Source organism: Hyperolius riggenbachi, chromosome 8, assembly GCF_040937935.1.
Source record: "Hyperolius riggenbachi isolate aHypRig1 chromosome 8, aHypRig1.pri, whole genome shotgun sequence".
NCBI lineage: Eukaryota > Metazoa > Chordata > Amphibia > Anura > Hyperoliidae > Hyperolius > Hyperolius riggenbachi.
Window position 1 is genome coordinate 169332912 of NC_090653.1, and position 22493 is coordinate 169355404.

Here is a 22493-nt window from a genome sequence, read left to right on the forward strand (position 1 = left end):
GAGGTCATTCCTTTTCAACTCTGTAGCCTTTTTATCAGCTCAGAGATAAATAAACAGTGTTATCTAGGATTTGGTACAGAGGAGAGTGCAGTGACTTATAACAGGTGATGAAAACAAATGAACTGTTTAACCTCCCTGGTGGTGCAATTCTGTCTGGATTTATGGATCTAAAAGCAGTACTTTTTTTTCAAGAATTTTAGGCCTACAATTCTTAAGTCTTAACTCACCAAGATATATAAGAATTAAATCCTGGTAGAAATCCTGCGTATAAATAAAAGACTGGAATACAAAATTGTTGAAACAATTCAGTGTATAAATAAACTTAAAAAATTGTGAAACTGTACAAATAAGGCACCAGACTTTATAGTATGTACATATATAAACCTAATACACCTCTTTGGGGTACAGTTTATTTTGAAACCGGGAATGGCACAGAGGGTGACATCACAATTGGGGCTGTAGAAGCGTGATTCCTTTCAGACTTTTTTCATTTGCTATCAGTCTTGGGCAGCAGGCAGAGAGTAGTCAGAATCCAGGCAGAGGTCAGCACAGGTGGCAGGCAGAGCGTAGTCAAAATCCAGGCAGAGGTCAGTGCAGGCGACAGGCCAAGAATGTAGGTAAAGGGGATACCGGTGGCCAGGGAGAGAAGCCTGGAGTCCTGGTGACCGCGCTGATCGCGCGCGGGATCAGGAAAACAATAGGAGCAGTGGTATCAGCCAGGGCTTACCTCTTTCAGCTCCGGCGTCTTTGCCCAAGCTCAGCTCCGGAATACCGACAGGGGGGTTAAGTAAAGAGGAGACATAGACAAAATGTGTGGGTTTAATGCACAATAGAACTATTTACATTGAGGTGTACCAGCAAGAATTCCTTCCGTGTGGATATCCCCATTATTGGCAGGAGCAAGGAGCCAATAGAAACAGCCCCTGTCTCCTGCAAGTCCCATTGATAGGACCCACAGGCTTCTCAGGAGGGAAAAAACTTTTTTACCCCCCAGGCAGCAAGCAAAGAGAACACGTAACAAAACAGGTTTCGCCTGAAACCCTTCTGCAGTTTAACCCATTAGGTTCCTGTTTGAAGATGCAGATGAACCAATTGGGAAACCACCTGAGCTGGGCATGTTTAGTCTCCTGGAAGTTCATCTAATCTGTAGAAATTAAATAAAGTGTTAAGAAAGACTAATAGACAGATTGATAGCGAGCAGAAGCAGTATAACAAACAGTATAACAAATGAGCACATCTAAAGGGATGTGGGGATGCCTCTTACTATTGTAATGATGTCTGTGCACAGAGAACAGCACGTAACAACAGACACTCTTCTGCTTTTACTGAACAGGTTTTTGTCAATGGGCTTCGGTAAATTACTGAATTTCTACCGCAACTGTGAAAATATTGATGAATTAGCAAAAAAAAGGTCTAAAATACAGAATGTGGTATTTTCCTGATTTGTCTTTTTTATCGAACAGCCTTTGATGAATTGAAGCCATAAAAACTTGTGCTCTCTATGCCACATTCTCTCCATCATAAGGAGGACTGGATAGGAGAGAAGACATGTTAGCTAGCCTGAAAGGGGGTAAATACCGCCATAGTCCAGTTTTGCTTACATTTTCCTGGTGATCAGTACAGTAAGTAATTTCATAGGACCATATAATGGCAGAGTTCCACTGTTTTCCTGTAAAGTTTCAATCCCCCACTTTATGTAAGCTTGAATCTTCAAAAAAACAATTTTCAGCTGCTGTAGTAGTTTTTCATTGGTGCTATCCTGCTAATACTCACTTTTATACTGTATATGCTGGGAATAGTGGTTATCAAACTGTTCCCTTTCCCTGCTTACACCTCTCTGATACTGTGGCTGTCCTTGGCAGGTTTTGGTGCTCTATATCAACTGCTATGTATAGAGTGCTTGAGGGGACCCCATGTTGTACTAGGGCCCACAGCTCCTTAGCTACACTACTGCCCATTCTTACTAGGAGCGTTTTCCGCCTTTTTTCAAGCACAGGCGATTTTCAAAATCGCCCGCAAAACGCTTGTGCAATGAATCCCTATGAGAGAGTTCACAGAGAGTTCACGTTTCCGATCCGCTCAGCAAAGCGGTGCCTGTACCATTTTTGGGGCATTTTTTGCTATAATGGAAAGTATAGGAAAACACAAAATCGCTTTGTGCAGCGATTGCGTAAGGGTTTTTAAGACTATATACATTGTATTTATTCTTTTCCAGGTCAAAGAGTTCACTTCCTGATTTGTGTCAGGGAGTGAATTACAAAACCGCTCTGAAAAAGTGATTTGAAAATCGCTTTTTACAAAAACGCAGAGCGTAGTGGAGCGGCGGGAGGGGGAAAAAAACAGCGCACAAAAATGCAAAACGCCTTTGTGTTTTTAGGTGTGAATGGGGCCTTATAGTAACTCCATCAGTCAACCAGCTGTTTCCTAGTCACTCTCCATCATTTCAGGACATGTAACTGTCAATATTTATCATTCCTCATAAATGAATTGGCCTTATGGTCTCAGGGCTCGCTGGTTAAATTGTGGCTTGCGTTTCCTTGTTTTTAAACAAAATAGTCTGCTTAAAGTTTACATGTTACCCATCATAATAATAATAAATCATGGCTTGCACACTCCTAATGAGGTTGTTGTGTTTTCAATTTTAGATTTTATTTTATCCAAGATTTCATCTTAATCTCATGTATAACCCATGTTAATCTTATTATAATTGCAATAATGTACACCGTTAGCAAAAACAATTATCTGATCAATGAACTCATGCAACCATCTTCTCTTTTGCCAGGACTGAACCTGCTAGCATTTATCACCATCGTCTTCTCATACAGCAGCATGTTCTACTCCATTCATAGAACAGGTGCCAAGACAGCAGAGCGCAGTGTCTTTTCCCGAGAAGTCACCATTGCCAAAAGGTTCTTCTTCATAGTATTCACTGATGCCCTCTGCTGGATTCCGATCTTCCTGCTCAAGGCAGTTTCTCTGACTGAAGCAGAGATTCCAGGTTGAGTGTAATAAGATCATTATTATTAATGGGACCACATTCTGGACACTTCCCTTTTTAAAAGCTCTTAATGCAACATTCATTCCAGCCATCTACTTTGTTAAATGTTTAAATATTGTTTCTGTAACCTTTACATGTCTTATAAATATGTATCAGTCCAGTACATTTTTTTGCTATTTAACTCTATCAATATTACTTCTCTATTACCATGGTCAGTAGCTATTAATTTTCAAAACTTACTGTAAGCCCAAGCTGCATTTAATTTCTGGTTTAGAATCTATAAACTGTCTTGGACTGGTTTGTAGGACAGATGGCCTGGGTAGTTTCCTAGACTTCAATGTAGTATCTCAAACAGCGCTAATGATGTCAATATTAAAAAGCATTTATTGATTAAATCTGCATGTAAGAAAAGTTTATAATATTCAATAAAATTGTCTGGCAATATACATCAAAATCCAGGTTATCACACGCTATATGCAGTGCATATGCATAAAATTATCAGTGTTAAAAAAAAAGTATATTTTACTACAAAAATAATAATAATAATAATAATAATAATAAAATTAATTACTTTTACTTTAACCACCCTGGCGTTCTGATTAAATCGCCAGGGTGGCTGCGGGAGGGTTTTTTTTAAATAAAAAAAAAACTATTTCATGCAGCCAACTGAAAGTTGGCTGCATGAAAGCCCACTAGAGGGCGCTCCGGAGGCGTTCTTCCGATCGCCTCCGGCGCCCAGAATAAACAAGGAAGGCCGCAATGAGCGGCCTTCCTTGTTTTGCTTAGATCGTCGCCATAGCGACGAGCGGAGTGACGTCATCGACGTCAGCCGACGTCCTGACGTCAGCCGCCTCCGATCCAGCCCTTAGCGCTGGCCGGAACTTTTTGTTCCGGCTACGCTGGGCTCAGGCGGCTGGGGGGACCCTCTTTCGCCGCTGCTCGCGGCGAATCGCCGCAGAGCGGCGGCGATCAGGCAGCACACGCGGCTGGCAAAGTGCCGGCTGCGTGTGCTGCTTTTTATTTCACAAAAATCGGCCCAGCAGGGCCTGAGCGGCAGCCTCTGGCGGTGTTGGACGAGCTGAGCTCGTCCAGACCGCTCAGCAGGTTAAGACTTTTGACACCCAAAGCGATCTGTACAGATAATTTCAGGCAGGCAGCAGTTTTTGAAACAATTGTTATAGTATATATTGTACATATATGCTGTTATTTACAGTATTTGAACAAAGCACATTGGCAGCCTCATGACAGAAACAATACATTATGCACCTCTGGACAGCGAAGTTTGATGGAAATACACATTAGAATAGAGTAATAAAAATAGGTACTGTGTGGTACACTATGGAGAACCAGGCACAGATAAGAAGGTTTAGTTCAAATTTGCTTCAACAACATAAATAGGATTACATTTTGTATGTACAAACTGCACCACCTACTGGGAAAATCGAATTACATTATACTGTAACTGCAACCCCAGTTTCTGTTCTGTTGTTTGACAGATGCAATATTAGGGGTGTCACTTCTATACTGCTGTTCTGACGTGACTATCTGACAAATATTTTGCAGACTGGGGAGAGGGGTCTGCTAATAAAAGAAGTGAAAAAATAAATGACTAGTGATCAGTCAATAGAATGAATGAAGACTACTATTATATGTATTCAGAAAACATTACACATATTTTGATCCATCACTTGCAAGAGGTCTCTCTTTACAGCAGGGAAAGCTCCCTCAAGAGGGTGTATGCAGCAGTATAGTGTTGTTAATTTGCAACACTGCATGTCATTCATCACATTTAACATGAGTTATGAAGAAGGCAGTACCTAAAATCGAATGAGCACTTTGTTTTATAACCAGTGCCCCCTAATCTAAAATGTGTGTTGCAAATATTTATACCACCTCCAATGCATGCAAGTCTCTTTATAGTTCTCTCTATTTTACAGGGACCATTACTTCATGGGTTGTTATCTTCATTCTACCCATTAATAGTGCTTTGAATCCAATTCTGTATACACTGACAACATCATCCTTTCAAGAAAAGCTCAAGCAATGTTTACAGAGTAAAAGACACCAACTGCAAGAATCTGGCAAAAGCTTTACTTTGGTCTCTATCCACACCAACACGGCCTGACATTGCCAAACCTATACACAAACGCTAAGCCTACAGCAAGTGGAGGAAGTTGGAAATCTGTGATATGGAATTAACTATTGAAAGACTGAGCCTTCCACAAATATACGACGAGTCCAGATGAGGTAGAAAAACACAGTCTTCTGGTGACTGGCCCGAGAGTGCCAAATTTAGAGGAGGTGACTGTGCCTTCCGGTCTTAACACAAAGGCTTTTTAGGACTGTACTTCTTGAAGGTACAAAAATCTTCTCTTTGGAAATGTTTTATCATTTTCTAGCTAAACCTCTGCAACCTGGACGATCACATATCAAAGAGATTCTATGAGTAAAGATGCATCTAGTTGAATACCAGCAATCTAGTATGAGAATTTAAGGAAGACAACCTGAAGCATAATGGAAAGTCCCAGTGCTTGAGAATGTGAGCAATTTACAAAGAAAACAAATCTGGACATGGTCTATAGTTGGAAAGAGACGCTCACTTGTTAACACTACTGGACGATGGGGCCAAGCACAGAAGTGCTGAATTGGGACTCCCAAGCAGATAGACCAAATAAATGTCAGAAGCTGGATATATTGACTGTATATGTAGCATTGCTGTAAAGGGAGTAGCAGATTATACTGTATGAAAATAGAGTGGCGTGTACATATATTTATGAATTCCTTATGACAAGACTTGCTATGTATATAAGTGTAACAGAAATGTATACATATTTATAAAATGTAAATTTAATAATATATAGTATATATATATATATAGTATATATATATATATATATATATATATATATATATATATATATATATTCACACACACAGTTATATTAATATTTTATATCTACATGAAGTTCTAGACTATAAAGTGAGATAACTTTTGAGACGAATGCAAGGCATAGGTTTTGTTTGACAATTAGCTATTTACACAGTGCAGAAACTTGAAAATAATATTAACCAATTGAAAGTTTTGGTGTGACCACTTTTGCCTTTAAAGAGGAACTGTAGTGAAAATAACATTATAAATAAAATTGCTCTTTTTTTTTCTTTTTTTTTACATTACTTTATAAATGATTGTCAGTGTTTGCCCATTGTTAAATCTCTCCTCTCCCCAATTTACATTCTTTAATTAATCACAGGTCACATCTTTAGTCCTGCCAGGTGACCTCTGCTGAGTGTTTGCTTTTGAATTCTGAAGCCAGTAAAGAATATACCTGGTTTCACACAATGCTCGGGGGGGGGGGGGGGTTCAGCCACGGTTAAACATCACTGGGAGGGCGGAGCTACATTCAATATACAGCAGTATATAGATAGGAGGTGTTTCTGATGCTGAAACCAGTAAAGATACCATAAAAGTGGAATCCTGAATAATTTACTACATTGTATTATACGTCACTACAGTGCCTCTTTAAAATTCACTGTAGTGACAAAGTATAATGCCACATAAATCAGTTCTCTTAAATACTACTGTTCAGAGTTTTTAAGAATTATAAGCACAGATGTTCTAAGGATTTAGGCCATCTCAATTCTGTCTTTTTGTCCCTAACAAAAAGCACACCTGAGGTCAGAGGCGTATGGAGGCTGAAGTATTTTCTTTAAGGCGTAGTTCACATTATAAATCGCCAGCGCAATCGCTGAACGCTTTTGTGAGAGCTGAATGTGAGAGCGTTTTAAAGTGCATCTCCCTGCTCTTTCATAGCGATTTGTACTTTGTTAAGCGCTTTTGTCCTGCGATTTGAGATTTTCTAACTGAAGACAATCAGGAAGTGAACTCTTTGACCTGGAACTGAATGTATCTAATATACATTGTGAGCAAAAGTGCTCACAAAAGTGCTTTTTAGAGTGCTACGCAACTTTCCTATACCTTGCGTTGAAGGGCAAACGCTCAGGAAATGGTGCAGGACTCGCATTTGCGTTCGGAAACAAAGCTCATTGCTCATGTGAGAACACTCACATAGTGCAATTTTTTCTTTCACTTTCTTTTTTTTTCACTTTGACTATCATTCATAAAAGTGTGTTCAGTAAAAAAAAATCTGGGCGGGAAAATACCGCATTCGGTATTTTATACCTTTGTGCTAATTCATAAACATTTTCACCGCTGCCTTTATAGTTCGGTAAATTACCGCAGCCTATTGAGTGGTACAGCAGAAGTGTGGTTGTCTCTCTTTTGTTACAAGCTGTAATTATGGTTTCCTGCACAGACTCGCAGAGACTTCAGCTCCCTGCACAGACTCGAACAGACTGACTCACACAGACTTCGACTCCCTGCACATACCCGAACAGACTGACGCACACCGACTTCGGCACCCTGCACAGACTGGAACAGGCTGACTCACACAGACTTCGGCACCCTGCACAGACTGGAACAGACTGACTCACACATACTTCGGCACCCTGCACAGACTGGAACAGACTGACTCACACAGAGTTTGGCTCCCTGCACAGACTCGCAGAGACTTTGGCTCCCTGCATAGCCTACTTTGCTCTTACCCGCATGCTTATCGCCTCCTCCAAGCAAGCGGTATTCTGTGTCCCAATACCGCCTGCTCTAATCTTTATGAATTGACATTTAGTGTCATGTGTTGAGATAATCACCGCGCAAGGCGGTAATTTATCTCACTGCTCGGTAATTCAAGCTTTTCATGCGGTAACAGCTTTTATGAATTTAAATTTTGCTAAGTGCTCGGTAAAGTCAGCTGATTTCAGCATTTTCGCATGCAGTAATGCTTTATGAATGATAACCTCTGTATTTTTATTAAAGTTTTCAACAAATACAAACATTATAATTGAAGAGTCATTTGTAGAAAGTTACAATTATAGTGTATAATATAATAGACTTAACAATAAGAGTATTGTGCCAAGAAAGGTAATCCATATGTCACAAATTGAACATTTTTCACCATTATCTTACGGTTTACTAAGTAGTACATAGTAGGATATACAATATGGTAAGACTGATACTACTTGTTATGATGGCTTAATTCTATGACATTGGTAGAAATATTTCAGAACAAAATGGTTTAATTACATTGGGACCATGTGAGAACTAGGGTTCTCTAACCACTCTCAGGGATTTTATTCTTAGGATGTTGTTTATTGATTTGCTAGCATTTACATAAAGAATGTAAACCTAAAGAGAGGGAAGGAAGTAAAGAAAAGAGAAACTAGAGAAGAAGAAAAGGGATAACAACCTGAATACCTTTCAGTTGGTGTATCTGTCACAGATCCAGTGTACAGTAAAGTAGTTTTAATATGTCGTGTTTGGTTACTTGACTTTTGGTATCTAGTGTGTCTGAGATAGATAGAGATGGCCCGAACGGTTCGCCGGCGAACGGTTCCCGGCAAACTTCCGGGGTTCGCGATCACGGAGAACCGTAAAATTTTCCGGAAGTTCGGTTCGCCCCCATAGTGCATCATGAGGGTCAACTCTGACCCTCTGCATCACAGTCAACAGGCACATTGTAGCCCCTTATAAAAGGCAGGCAGCGTCAGGCTTTGGACTCACTCGAGTGCTTGCAGTAATTAGTGAAGGGATAGCTGCTGCAGACTCTCATAGGGAAAGCTTAGTAAGGCTCTTGTAGGCTTCTTAGCTTGCTCCTTGCTGATTCTTATTGCTAAAAAAACACACACCAACAAAAAAAAATAGATCCCAAGAACAGGATTAGCTCTCAAAAGAGCTGTTATGGGGTACAACAGCTATTTTGAGAGCTAATCCTGTTCTTGTGATCTATTTTTTTTTTGGTGTGTGTGTCCCACTGACACTTGTTGCATAGACAGCCTTGGTAATTCCTACTGTGTGTGCCGCTGCCAGGCCCAGCATATTCAGTAACTACCTGTGTGTGTGACAGGTGCACATTACCCATCACTGCATATACCTACCTGTTGTTCATTGTGCACCTACCCACCTACGTGAGCGCACGCAGTGTCACTGTGCCTGTCCGGTACCTGTGTGTGTGACAGGTGCACATTGTAATACCCATCACTGCATATACCTACCTACCTGTTGTTCACTTCAGTGCACCCACCCACCTACGTGAGTGCACGCAGTGTCACTGTGCCTGTCCGGTACCTGTGTGTGTGTGTGTGACAGGTGCACATTGTAATACCCATCACTGCATATACCTACTACTACCTGTTGTTCACTTCAGTGCACCCACCCACCTACGTGAGCGCACGCAGTATCACTGTGCCTGTCCAGTACCTGTGTGTGTGTGTGTGACAGGTGCACATTGTAATACCCATCACTGCATATACCTACAACTACCTGTTGTTCACTTCAGTGCACCCACCCACCTATGTGAGTGCACGCAGTGTCACTGTGCCTGTCTGGTACCTGTCTGTGTGACAGGTGCACATTGTAATACCAATCACTGCATATACCTACTTCTACCTGTTGTTCACTTCAGTGCACCCACCCACCTACGTGAGCACACGCAGTGTCACTGTGCCTGTCCGGTACCTGTCTGTGTGTGACAGGTGCACATTTATAATACCCATCATTGCATATACCTACCTGTTGTGTTCAGTGCACCCACCTACCTACGATATACCACTCCGTGCATACCTGTTAACTGCACCTGTGTGACTGCACATTGTATTACTCAAGTCAGTGCATACCTTTCACTTCATCCCCCCCCCCCCAATATGGACAAAAGGGACAAAACAGGTAGAGGCAGAGGCAGACCCAGAGGAAGGCCACCCGGCAGGTCTGTGCGAGGTCGTGGTGATGTGATTTCGTGCTGCCCTGGACCAAAGTACAGTGCTCAGAATAAGGCACGTCCCATCAACTCCCAAGATTGTCAAGACGTGGTTGACTATTTAACACAGAACACCTCATCTTCCACAGCCACCAGCGCTACTCCAAGTACCACATCTGCTACGTTTGACAGTTCGCAGGAGTTATTTGGTGGGGAAATCACTGATGCACAGCCATTATTGTTACAACCAGATGAAAGCGCTAAGCAAGTTACACCACCTCATATGTCTGAGTTAGGCGACACTATGGATGTAATGTGTGCGGAGGGGGATAATGAAGTACCTGCTGTTGGTGCAGTTTTGGAGGTGTCTGAGGCAAACAAAGCTGGACAGGATGATTATGATGATGACGATGATACGGATCCCACGTATGTTCCCAATAGAGGAGATGAACAGGGGGACAGTTCAGAGAGGGCGTCAGAGAGGAGTAGGGGGCAACGGGTTCCTGGAAGAAGCAGGGGGAGCTCGTCATCAGAAACAGCTGGTGGCAGTGTCCGGCGCCATGTATCGCCACCTATGTACAGCCAGCCAACATGCCCTTCAAGGTCAGCTGCTGATGCCACCATAGTGCCATCACCCCAGGGTGGCTCAGCGGTTTGGAAATGTTTTAGTGTGTCTGCCTCAGATCGGAGCAATGCCATCTGTTCTCTCTGCCTCCAAAACTTGAGCCGTGGAAAGGCCATCACCCACGTAGGGACAAGTGCCTTGCGAAGGCACATGGAGAAAAGGTCTTGAGCACACAGTTTACTGGGTGTTTAAGCACAGCAACCTGCCAATCCCAGTGAACCCGAGTGCCTGCCAGTTCTCCTAGAATTTGTGTACTACTTGTTTTTTTTTTTTTTGGTATTGTGTACCGGATATGTCTAACTCTGGAGAGGACAGGAATTTTTGGAGCACTCAGCTCGCCTGCAAGACATTGTGCTCAATAGAAGTAAAATAGAATTAGACCTACTCACCACTGCCATCTCTGAAAATAAAGCTGAGTATAAAAAACTCGTTACTGAAGAACATTTTAAGACTGCCATCAAGAAAATCGATAAAAATTTAGCATCTGTGCAAGACAACATAAAAGCCCGCAAGTTGCACAAGTTCCTTCGCGATAGGGAGGATTATACGTTTGGCCGGATATTCTCCTGGGTACAAGTCCCGGCTCAAAACCTAGAGGAAAACCCAATACCCCCAGAAAACCTAGGGGATATTGGACCACTGACTCAGACTCAAGTGGCGAAGATACCCCGAAGCCTCGTCCCAAGCGTAACCCTAAAAAAACAACTCCCAATCCAGCTGACGGGGGAGAGGGAGAGGGAAGAGACAAAAAAAGGCACCTGGTAAGACAAACCACGAGAGAAAGGGAAGAAGAGGAAGGTAACCTACTAGCCGAGATGCCTTCACACATCAAAACGAGTTTGGTGAACTTAACCTCGGTGGAATTACCGGAGGGAGTAGAGAGCCTCCTTAATAAAGGACTGAACTTTTCTTTGACTCAACAGTTCAACTATTCACAATTTAAGGTAGATCTGTACAAAGGAGTCAGGAAGCTTAACATACAGCACCATTTTGGGAAAATGAAGAAAGAGGAGACTCTATCCCTAATGGGTCCCCAAAATACCGAGCAATCATTCGTAGGCCCACTTGGCTTTAGCCCAACCGAGTCCTGGAATGATAAAGAACTTGGGGAGATTTCTGCCCTAACTGAACTCTTGGTGAATTCAGCTCTGGTTGAAGTACCACTGTATGATTCCATAAAGTTCAAACCATGCAAATCTACAATGCCCTTTCCTACTGTAGCAGGCTCCTGCATCGATCTCTTCGAAAAATAAATTGACAGCAAGATCAAAGCTTTAGTCTATCCTACAGAGACTGCTAACCTAACTCCAGTTGAGAGTAGAGCCCTCCGCTGGCTAAAACCTTACAATTCACAAGGCTGACAAAGATGGATCAGTTGTTCTACTCCCCACCACTAAGTACAAGGCTGAAGCCTTGAGACAGCTATCAGACACCACCACTTACAAACCCCTCAGAGGAGACCCCACGGCAAGTTATCACTCTGCCCTGAGGTCACTCCTCAGAAGAGGGGTAGAGAATGGTTTTCTTACACTGAATCTGAGAGAGCCTAAGCGCTTTGAGTCCTACGGGAGAAAAGCGCTATAGAAATGTTATTGTATTATTGTATTGTATTATTACACCTGCTTTGACTAGTAACCTATTGCCTTCCTTTCCAGTGAAACCCGTGTGGTATTTTTTGCCCAAAATTCACAAATCCCTAACCGATCTCCCAGGCCGGCCCATTGTGTCGGGCTTGGGGTCGGTCACGGAAAGACTCTCCAGGTATCTGGACCACGTCCTCCGGCCTTTATTGTCCCACCTCCCTTCCTATCTCAGTGACACTATTGATGTTCTTGAGGGCCTGGGGTCCTCATCGTGGTGCAAACGAGATCTGCTGGTGACCATTGACATCACCAGCCTATACAGCAGGATCCCACACCTTGATGGCCTAAGTGCTGTGAGGATGTATTTGAACAGAAACAAAAAAGATACCTCTTTCAACGATTTTGTGTGTGAATGTCTGGAGTTCGTTCTCACACATAACGCTTTCCTCTTCGGGGACACATGGTACCTGCAGATCTCAGGAACCGCAATGGGGACCCCGGTCGCTTGTACCTATGCAAACTTGTTTTTGGGGGCCTGGGAGTACTCTACATCCCCTCATCTATCAATCCCTATCGCTCGGCCCTGAAGATGTGGTCCAGATATCTGGATGACGTCCTGACCTTGACGTCCTGACCTTTTGGTCAGGGCCCAGGGCGTTCCACTCTTCAAATGCTTTTTGAACTATCTAAACCGGGGGTGCCCAATAGGTCGATCGCGATCTACCGGTAGATCGCGACCGCCTATTTGGTAGATCGCGGCCTCTCGGCCGCGTCCCATCAAAATTTGCGGCCGGCAGCTTTCCCATCATATTTTGCTGCCAGCCGCCAGCCAATAGGAAGCGGGGAAGAGAGAGGAGGCGCGGCTGAAGAGGCCTTGACGCGACGTCATGGCTGGCTGGCGGCGCCGGGCACACGCGCACACGCTGGACGGTGGCTGCACAGGACGCTGGCTCCTACTGCGCATGCGGGGCTGCTCACGCTACACCGGATCGCTCCGAGTCCGAGAGGGGAGACCAGACATCGCCGCTGGAGAGAGGTAAGTGATTGAGCACCCATCCTACCTATGCTAATGCAACCTATCCCTACCTACCTATGCTAGAGGCACCTATCCTACTTACCTATACTAAAGGGACCCATCCCCCACCTACCTATACTAAAGGGACCCATCCCCACCTACCTACGCTAGAGGCACCCATCCTACTTACCTATACTAAAGGGACCCATCCCCCACCTACCTATACTAAAGGGACCCATCCCCACCTACCTATGCTAAAGGGACCCATCCCCACCTACCTATGCTAAAGGGACCCATCCCCACCTAACTATGCTAAAGGGACCCATCCCCACCTACCTATGCTAAAGGGACCCATCCCCACCTACCTATGCTAAAGGGACCCATCCCCACCTACCTATGCTAAAGGGACCCATCCCCACCTACCTACCTATGCTAAAGGGACCCATCCCCACCTACCTACCTATGCAAAAGGGACCCATCCCCTCCTACCTACCTATGCTAAAGGGACCCATCCCCACCTACCTACCTATGCTAAAGGGACCCATCCCCACCTACCTACCTATGCTAAAGGGACCCATCCCCACCTACCTACCTATACTAAAGGGACCCATCCCCCACCTACCTATACTAAAGGGACCCATCCCCACCTACCTACGCTAGAGGCACCTATCCTACTTACCTATACTAAAGGGACCCATCCCCCACCTACCTATACTAAAGGGACCCATCCCCACCTACCTATGCTAAAGGGACCCATCCCCACCTACCTATGCTAAAGGGACCCATCCCCACCTACCTATGCTAAAGGGACCCATCCCCACCTAACTATGCTAAAGGGACCCATCCCCACCTACCTATGCTAAAGGGACCCATCCCCACCTACCTATGCTAAAGGGACCCATCCCCACCTACCTATGCTAAAGGGACCCATCCCCACCTACCTACCTATGCTAAAGGGAACCATCCCCACCTACCTACCTATGCTAAAGGGACCCATCCCCACCTACCTACCTATGCTAAAGGGACCCACCCTCACCTACCTACCTATGCTAAAGGGACCCACCCCCACCTACCTACCTATGCTAAAGGGACCCACCCCCACCTACTTACCTATGCTAAAGGGACCCATCCCCACCTACCTATACTAATGGGACCCATCCCCACCTACCTATGCTAAAGGCACCTATCCCCACCTACCTATGCTAAAGGCTCCTATCCCCACCTACCTATGCTAAAGGTACCTATCCCCACCTACCTATGCTAAAGGCACCTGTACCCAGCTACCTTTGCTGAAGGAACCTATACTTAGCTACCTATACTGGAGGCACTTGTACCTGGGGGCTATTCGTGACGGGGGGGGGGGGGGGGTCTGCAACACTTTAAATGTTGGTAGATCTCCTGGACTTGGCAAATTTTAAAGTAGCTCGCGAGCCGAAAAAGTGTGGGCACCCCTGATCTAAACCAAAACAATGTAAATATGCATTTTACCATGGAATGGTCAGAAGAAAGTCTTCATTTTCTAGACCGTCAAACTAGTTATCTCACAAGAAGGAATCCTCACTAGAGGATGTCGTAAACCCACAGCCTCTAATACTATACTGCACTCCAACAGCTATCATCCCAAACATGTTACAGAATCTCTCCCCTATGGCCAATTTCTGCGTTTACACAGAAACAGCACCGAACTGGGAGACTTATTGAAACAGGCGGAGGATCTCAAACAGAGGCTCCTAGCCCAAGGTTACAATGAAAATAACCTAGACAAACCCATCAGAAAGGCCATTACCAAGGATAGGCTAGAACTTACTAAAAGAAGAGAACACAAAAAACCCACTAAAGGGTCGAGTGTGTTCACTTTTGACTATTCTCCCATGGCAAAACCAAATGGGCTTTCAGTAAAAACAGGTCACTCCTACTTGAGGATCCAGTTCTTAAAAACAGCTTACCACCCCAGCCACTAGTAGCATTTAAAAAAGCACAGACTATTGGTGACATCTTGGTACACAGCGATTTTCGCGAGGATTCACAGCGCACCTGGCCGAGCTAGTTTGTTTCCACAGCCAACTACCGGTGCAGCTTTTGTAAAGCCTGTCACCTGATGAAAACAGGTAGGTCCTTTCAACTCGGCTCCACCCCGTGCACCTGTAAAACTAAGTATGTTGTGTATGCTCTTTGGTGCCCTTGCCAACAGTTCTACATTGGCAAGACAACGAGAATGGTTAAAGAACGTGTCCTTGAGCACGTACGTCTACTACCCAAGGGCAAGGGCTGCCCGAGGATAGTTGAACACTTGTCTGCAACCCACCATAATGATCCCAATCTTCTTTCGTTTGCCTGCATTGATATTTGCAAATTGCAATTGACCCTGACGAGGGGACAAGAGGAAAAAACTCCTGCTCAGACAGGAAGCACATTGGATCTTGCGTACAAACGCGATGGGCGCTTTGGGTCTTAACGACTATGTGGATCTTGCCTGCTTCCTGAATCCTTAATGGCTTCCCCCCCTTCTCTCTCCCCCCTTGGCCGCTTGTCGCTGCCTGTTTTGGCTCCTAGGTAGCTTTTTTCATTGGACCCAACTGTACAGCTGCACTGGGCCCATTCTATCCCCCTTCTAGGATTTATATAATGCCTCTTTTAAATTTCCCTTTTAAGAGACCTTTTTGTACAATTTTTCTAATAAAGTTATTGTCCAATCGGTTCTGCATTACTCCTATGGGATACGCTCATTTCTGCCACAGCGTGAGCCATGCCTCTTATTCTAGGTGTTGATGGTCCTTTGTCTTACTCACCATTTCTCTATGCAGTTTTGTTGGTGTACCCTCTCACCCTCACCCCTTTCCCCTTTTCTTTTTCTTTCTCCCTCCCTCCTCCACTTTCACCTCCCCACCTCCGGTCACTCTTTTGGGACAACACACCAGCATCCCTCCCCTCACCCTCCCCCCATTTGTCCATCCTATCCTGCCCCACAGCCACACTTATAAGGCTAACCAGCCTCTACGTGTGAGAATGCCTCCACGTATATTAGGTCTTTGCTGAACGGGCTGTTATTCTATTCAGCCTATTCGGCAATCCTTCCCTTTACAGTTTGTTCATGGTAAGGCTCTTTACTTGGTCCCACACGTGCCCCGTGCGCTGATGTACTCATAGCGGGGAGCTTATCTGGGTTGCCATGGTTACTCTATAGCTGTCACTTTTACAGCTTCGACCTGCCACGTGGCTGCGGGGAGTCGGGCGCCCAGTCATAGGTCACTTGATCGCGGCGTCATTACTGACGCACACAGGTGGTAGGCCTCCCCCACATGGCCGTGCGCTCCTCCGCATTTCTAACTAGGATAGTTCTACGGACCAATCATTTGGGAGGTGCCTTCCCCCTGCAGTGACCCGGAAGTGCAACCTTTTGATCGCATTTAGCCTCATTGCCGTTCTAGCCACATTGTGTGGGGAAGAGGAATCAGACTCGGATGATGAGGAAGGTGTTTCTTTGGAGGAGGAGGCGGTGGCAGAAGAACAATCGCAGCAAGCGTCACAGGGGGCTTGTGCTGCTCAACCTTCCAGTGGTATTGTTCGTGGCTGGGGGGAGGAGGACGACTTACCTGACGTCACTGAGGAAGAGCAAGAGGAGATGGATAGTACGTCTGCATCCAACTTTGTGCAGATGGCGTCTTTCATGCAGTCCAGCCTGTTGAGGGACCCCCGTATAAAAAAACTCAAGGGGAATTAGCTGTACTGGGTGGCCATGCTACTAGACCCTCGGTATAGGCACAAAGTGGCGGACATGTTACCAACTCACCTGAAGGCAGAAAGGATACAGCACATGCAGAACAAGCTGGCAACTATGCTTTACAATAAAGGTACCACTGCCAGTAATCCTTCTCCCATGTCCATGCAGGCAAGGACAGGACGCTCCAGTGATCTCATGGTGATGTCGGACATGCGGACATTCTTTAGTCCAACGCCTCGCCTTAGCACTTCCGGATCCACCCTCCACCAACGCCTGGACCGGCAGGTAGCCGACTACCTGGTCTTAAGTGTGGATGTAGACACTGTGAGCAGCGATGAACCCTTGGACTACTGGATGCGCAGGCTTGACCTGTGGCCAGAGCTGTCTCAATTTGCCATCCAACTTCTGTCTTGCCCTGCCTCAAGCGTCCTATCAGAAAGAACCTTCAGCGCAGCTGGAGGCATTGTCACTGAGAAGAGAAGTCGCCTAAGTCACAAAAGTGTTCAGTACCTGCCCTTTATCAAAACGAATGAGGCATGGATCCCGGAGGGCTACTGCCTGCCCCAAGACTAAGTCAGTCCACACACGCAGCATCCCTGCCTGCACGCCGTGTGACTGCCTGCCCCAAGACTAAGTCACTCCCCACACAGCACCTCTGCCCGCAGGCCGCTTGACTGCCTTCTCCGCCACCACCAACAGGGTCCAGGACTTCAGGTGGATTCCTGAATTTTTAAGGCTGCTGCTAGCAGCGGGCGCTATAATAATTTTTCTGGTGCGTGTACATGCCTGCCTAATTTTTCTGGCTGCACTGCAGCTGCAACAACAAAGCAAAAGACATGTACATGTGCCAATTCCCCTTCGTGATCATTACCTTGCCGCGGTGAAGGGGCTTGCGTATCACAATGAAGCAATGACCGCCGGCTATATGAGTGTCTTGGGGGGGGGGGCACACGCAAGATAATAAGGTCGTTGCTTCATTGTGGACAGACCAAAATTGATCAGCTGGACAGTCACTGTTCTGTCATTCAGCACGGCGACCATATGGGCTGGAAAGCCGTCATCACCTGCACTCTCGTCATGGTGCGCACCAGTCCAGCACGGCCGTCACGACACAAACAGCTGTTTGCAGTCACTGCATACATTTCACTGCATCTTTGACTGCACATTGTATTATACTTGGCAGTCAGTGCATACCTTTCACTTGAATGGATGGCAGACTTGCCCTCCATAACAGATTCCCATTAAAGGATTTAAAGTTGATTCATCTCATATGCAGCAGGGCCTCGAAAGTCCTCCTGTATTGTTATTTTTGGTCACTACCTTGGGACGTGCATGCCATGCCTGCTGCCTTCCTTGGATGTGTGGTAGCCGTTCCTGGTGCTTTGCCCACGGCGTGCCTGCTGCCTTCCTTGGATGTGTGGTGGCGGTACCCGTTTCTTAGGCTCCCACTCTGGACCGGAATCGAACCAGGAGGATTCCCCGGCCATTACCCGTGGTCACCATGCTACTGAGAAAGTACCATCGAAAGTTTCACACAGTTGAATGAATGGCTGACTTGCCCTCCATAACAGATTCTCGTTAAAGGCAAGTGGTGTCATCTCTGGCACACAGCGCTGGGTCAAGGGTCCATCTGACCACAGATGCCTGGTCTGCAAAACACGGTCAGGGCAGATACATTACTTATACAGCAAATGGGTCCTTACTTGGATTTGTGGTGGTGGTAGCCAGTTCTCAGGCTCCCATTCCAGACCGGAATCGAACCCTGATTCCCCGGCCATTACCCGTGGTCACTCACAATGGCAGACTTACCCTCCATAACAGATTCTCGTTGCAGGTACTGAACAGCCAGCAGAAAATGTAATTTAAAAAAAAATAGATGTAAGCTTTAACAATGGTAGAGAAAGAACCATCGAAAGTTGATAAGGCAGTCAGACATTACCTGATATCACTGAGGAAGAGCAATCTCGCCATGGTGCAGCACGGCCGTCACAACACAAACAGCTGTTTGCGGTGCATTACACGGTGAGTTTGGTGTATCAGTGTGAAGCAGTACTCTAATTACACCACCTGATTGATGTATACACATGCAAGATGTTTTAAAGCACTTTAGGCCTGCAATTTAGCAGTCAGTGTTATTTCTGCCCTTAAAACCCTGCTTTGCGTCAAATCCAGATTTTTCCCTGGGACTTTTGGCGTTTATCTCACTCCGCCATGCCCCCCTCCAGGTGTTAGACCCCCTAAAACATCTTTTCTATCACTTTTGTGGACAGCACAAGTGTTTCTAGTTTTCAATGTTCGCCTCCCCATTGAAGTCTATTGCGGTTTGCGAAAGTTCGCGCGAAATGAAAATCGGAGGTTCGGGCCTCCTCTAGCGATAGAAAGGTGTTCTAATTGGGAAGTTTGAAAGTAAATTGCCTGCAGTTAATGTTACGCACGTAACTAAGTGAAGGCAAGCTCCTACATAGCAGCGTGAGCTTCTATGTAAGGCGTGCATTGCGCACACTACTGCACCTTAAGCTGCACTGCTTTAGCAGCGCAGCTTGATGAATCAGGCCCCCTGTGTCTTGTTGTGTTTCTTGCTACTGTGTAAGGTTTTGCACACTATCACAACTTTTTAGTCACGCGTGGCTTTTCCCAGTATTCCTCCTACACAGCTGGCACTCTTTAAGCTAATGCTTATGTTTAACCGGCATGTTGTCTTGTTGACCATAAGCACTTGTTTGGTATAACTGATTAAGGCCTCTTTTCCACGAACTGTTGATGGGCGGTGAAATGCCTCTCAAACTCTCACAACTGCTCACTGCTGCCTGGTAACTGCTTGTTGCTGCCTGGTAACTGCTCACTGCTGCCTGGTAACTGATTGCCAAGCAAACAGCTCAACAGTCCGTGGAAAAGAGGCCTAAATATGCATTGGACAGGGCCAGATTTACCACAAGGCACTTGCCTACAGGTGCCTGATTGTGGAAAGGCGGTTCACTCCCCTCCTCAAGCGCCTCCCTCTCTCCTCCAAGCAGAATCCAGATAAGAGTGTAAATGAGAGGTCACTTACCCTGCTATCAGCATTCCACTGACAAGATCTCGCTTTAGTTAGGGGCACCTCTAGTTATTTAATACTGAGGTTCCTCTACATACTTAAAGGGACTCCGAGCAGTGCAGAAACTATGGAAAGATGCATATCATTTTAAAGCTCTCTTTCTCCTCTTTCCAATGATATACAAACCGCCGCCCTACTCCTTTTAGTTTTCGCTATTTTCGTGATAGAAATTGCAGCGGTCGCAATTTCAATCGCGAAAATAGAGAAAACTAAAAGGCGTAGGGCGAAGATTTAGGTGTCGCCAGAAAGAGGAGAAAGAGAGCTTTAAAATGATATCCATCTTTCCATAATTACATTGTATTACACAGGACGACTTTTTCCTAAAGTCAGCAGCTCCATTCTGCTGAATGGAGCTGCTGACACTGGGGAAAGTGTTGTCCTGTGTAATACAAGTAACTATGGAAAGATGGATATCATTTTAAAGCTCTCTTTCTCCTCTTTCTGGCGACACCTAAATCGTCCCCCTACGCCTTTTAGTTTTCTCTATTTTCGCGATCGAAATCTCGGCCGCGGCAATTTCAATCGCGAAAATAGCGAAAACTAAAAGGCGTAGGGCGGCGGTTTTTATATCATTGGAAAGAGGAGAAAGAGAGCTTTAAAATGATATGCATCTTTCCATAGTTTCTGCACTGCTCGGAGTCCCTTTAACACTTGGGGGCACCTCTAGCTACTTAGTACTGAGGGTACTTAATACTGAGGGTACTCCTGCCTACCTAATACTAAGGGGCACCTGTAGCTACTAATGACGGGAAAGGGAAGTAAGGGAGAAGTGACAGTTGGGCCAGTCAGCACACTTGGTAGTTTGGTGGGGGTTAGTAGGTTTGTGGAGGGCGGAGTCTAAGGTGCCAGGACATCTGTGCCTATAGGCGCCGGGCCTGGCACTGGACCAAATGCCTACAAAATCCTTTAAGTGAACCTAAACTGAGAAGGATATGGATTTTTCCTTTTAACTTCTTGCCGACCACTCCACGCCAATTTGCATCTCAGCTCCGCTCCGCCTTCTGTCTCCGAGCGCCGTCTAATATACCAGTACAGCGCTGCGATCTAAGGCAGCGCTGTACTGGGGACAGCCATGTGACACTACTGTACCCCTGGGGGACACAGAATCGATCAGCGGTGATAGGCTGAAGCCTATCACAACCAATCGCTGTGATAGGCTGACAAGGGGAAGGGAGGGTGGAAAAAATAGACATTTTTATAAAAATAAATAAATAAGATTTGTAAAAATAATAATAATAAATAAATAAACATTGGGGAGCAATCAGACGCTACCAGAAAGCTCTGTTGGTGGGGAGAAAAAAAAAGGGGGGGGGGGAATCAGTTGTGTGCTGAGTTTTGCAGCCCTGCAGTGAGCCCTTAAAGCTGCAGTGGCCCAATTTATGAAACACGGCCTGTACTTTAGGGGGGTTTAACACTGCGGTCCTCAAGTGATTAAAATAATACCAGTTGCCTGACTCTCCTGCTGATCCTGTGTCTCTTATACTTTTAGCCACAGCCCCCCCACAAGCATGCAGATCAGGTGCTCTGACTGAAGTCAGACTGGATTAGCATGCTTGTTTCAGGTTTGTGGTTCAGCCACTACTGCAGCCAAAGAGATCAACAGGACTGCCAAGCAACTGGTATTTTTTAAAAGGAAACATCCATATCCCTCTCAGTTAAGGTTTCCTTTAACCACTTGATGACCCACCCTTTACCCCCCCCCCCCCCCCCTTAAGGACCAGCGCTGTTTTGAGTGATCTGTGCTGGGTGGGCTGTGCAGCCCCCAGCACAGATCAGGTTGCAGGCAGAGAGATCAGATTGCCCCCCTTTTTTCCCCCCTATGGGGATGATGTGCAGGGGGGGTCTGATCTCTCCTGCCTGCCTGGGTGTTGCGGGGGGGGGCACCTCAAAGCCCCCCTCCGCGGCGAAATCCTCCCCCTCCCTCTCCTACCTGCCCCCCCCGGCGATCGAGGCTGCACAGGACGCTATTCGTCCTGTGCAGCCAGTGACGGGACGTCCCCTGTCACATGGCGGCGATCCCCGTCCGCTGATTGGCCGGGGATCGCCGATCTGCCTTACGGCGCTGCTGCGCAGCAGCGTCGTACAAATGTAAACAAAGCAGATTATTTCCGCTTGTGTTTACATTTAGCCTGCGAGCCGCTATCGGCGGCCCGCAGGCTATTCACGGAGCCCCCCGCCGTGATTTGACAGGAAGCAGCCGCTCGCGCGAGCGGCTGCTTCCTGATTAATCAGCCTGCAGCTGGCGACGCAGTACTGCGTCGCTGGTCCTGCAGCTGCCACTTTGCCGACGCACGGTATAAGCGTGCGGTCGGCAAGTGGTTAAAGGGAACCTGAAGTGAGAGCCATATGGATTTCCTTTTAAACAATAACAGTTGCCTGTGCCTGGAAGTCCTGCTGATCTCTTTGGCTACAGTAGTATCTGAACATACACCTAAAAGAATTATGCAGCTAATCTAGTCAAAGCACCTGATCTGCATGCTTGTTCAGGGTCTATGGCCAAAGTTTTAGATGCAGATGATCAGTAGCCAGGCAATTTGCATTGTTTAAAAGTTAATAAATATGCTTGCCTTCCTATTCCTCTTACTTCATGTGTGCTTTAACTGTATGTAAGTATACCTGCAGGGGCAAACGCAGGATTTTTAAGAGGG

The 22493-nt window shown here is 45.9% G+C and overlaps 1 protein-coding gene across 3 annotated transcripts in view; it reads left to right on the forward strand.

The window, feature by feature from the left end:
* LOC137527183 (relaxin receptor 1-like) overlaps positions 1-5790 on the forward strand; it is a 467519-nt gene extending 461729 nt beyond the window's left edge. For all 3 annotated transcript variants that reach the window (XM_068247656.1, XM_068247657.1, XM_068247658.1), the window contains 2 exons: positions 2783-2998; positions 4936-5790. In XM_068247656.1, coding sequence (XP_068103757.1) covers positions 2783-2998; positions 4936-5123 — 404 coding nt within the window. In that variant the 3' untranslated portion in view covers positions 5124-5790. The remainder of the gene's footprint in view (positions 1-2782; positions 2999-4935) is intronic.
* Positions 5791-22493: the final 16703 nt, after the last annotated feature.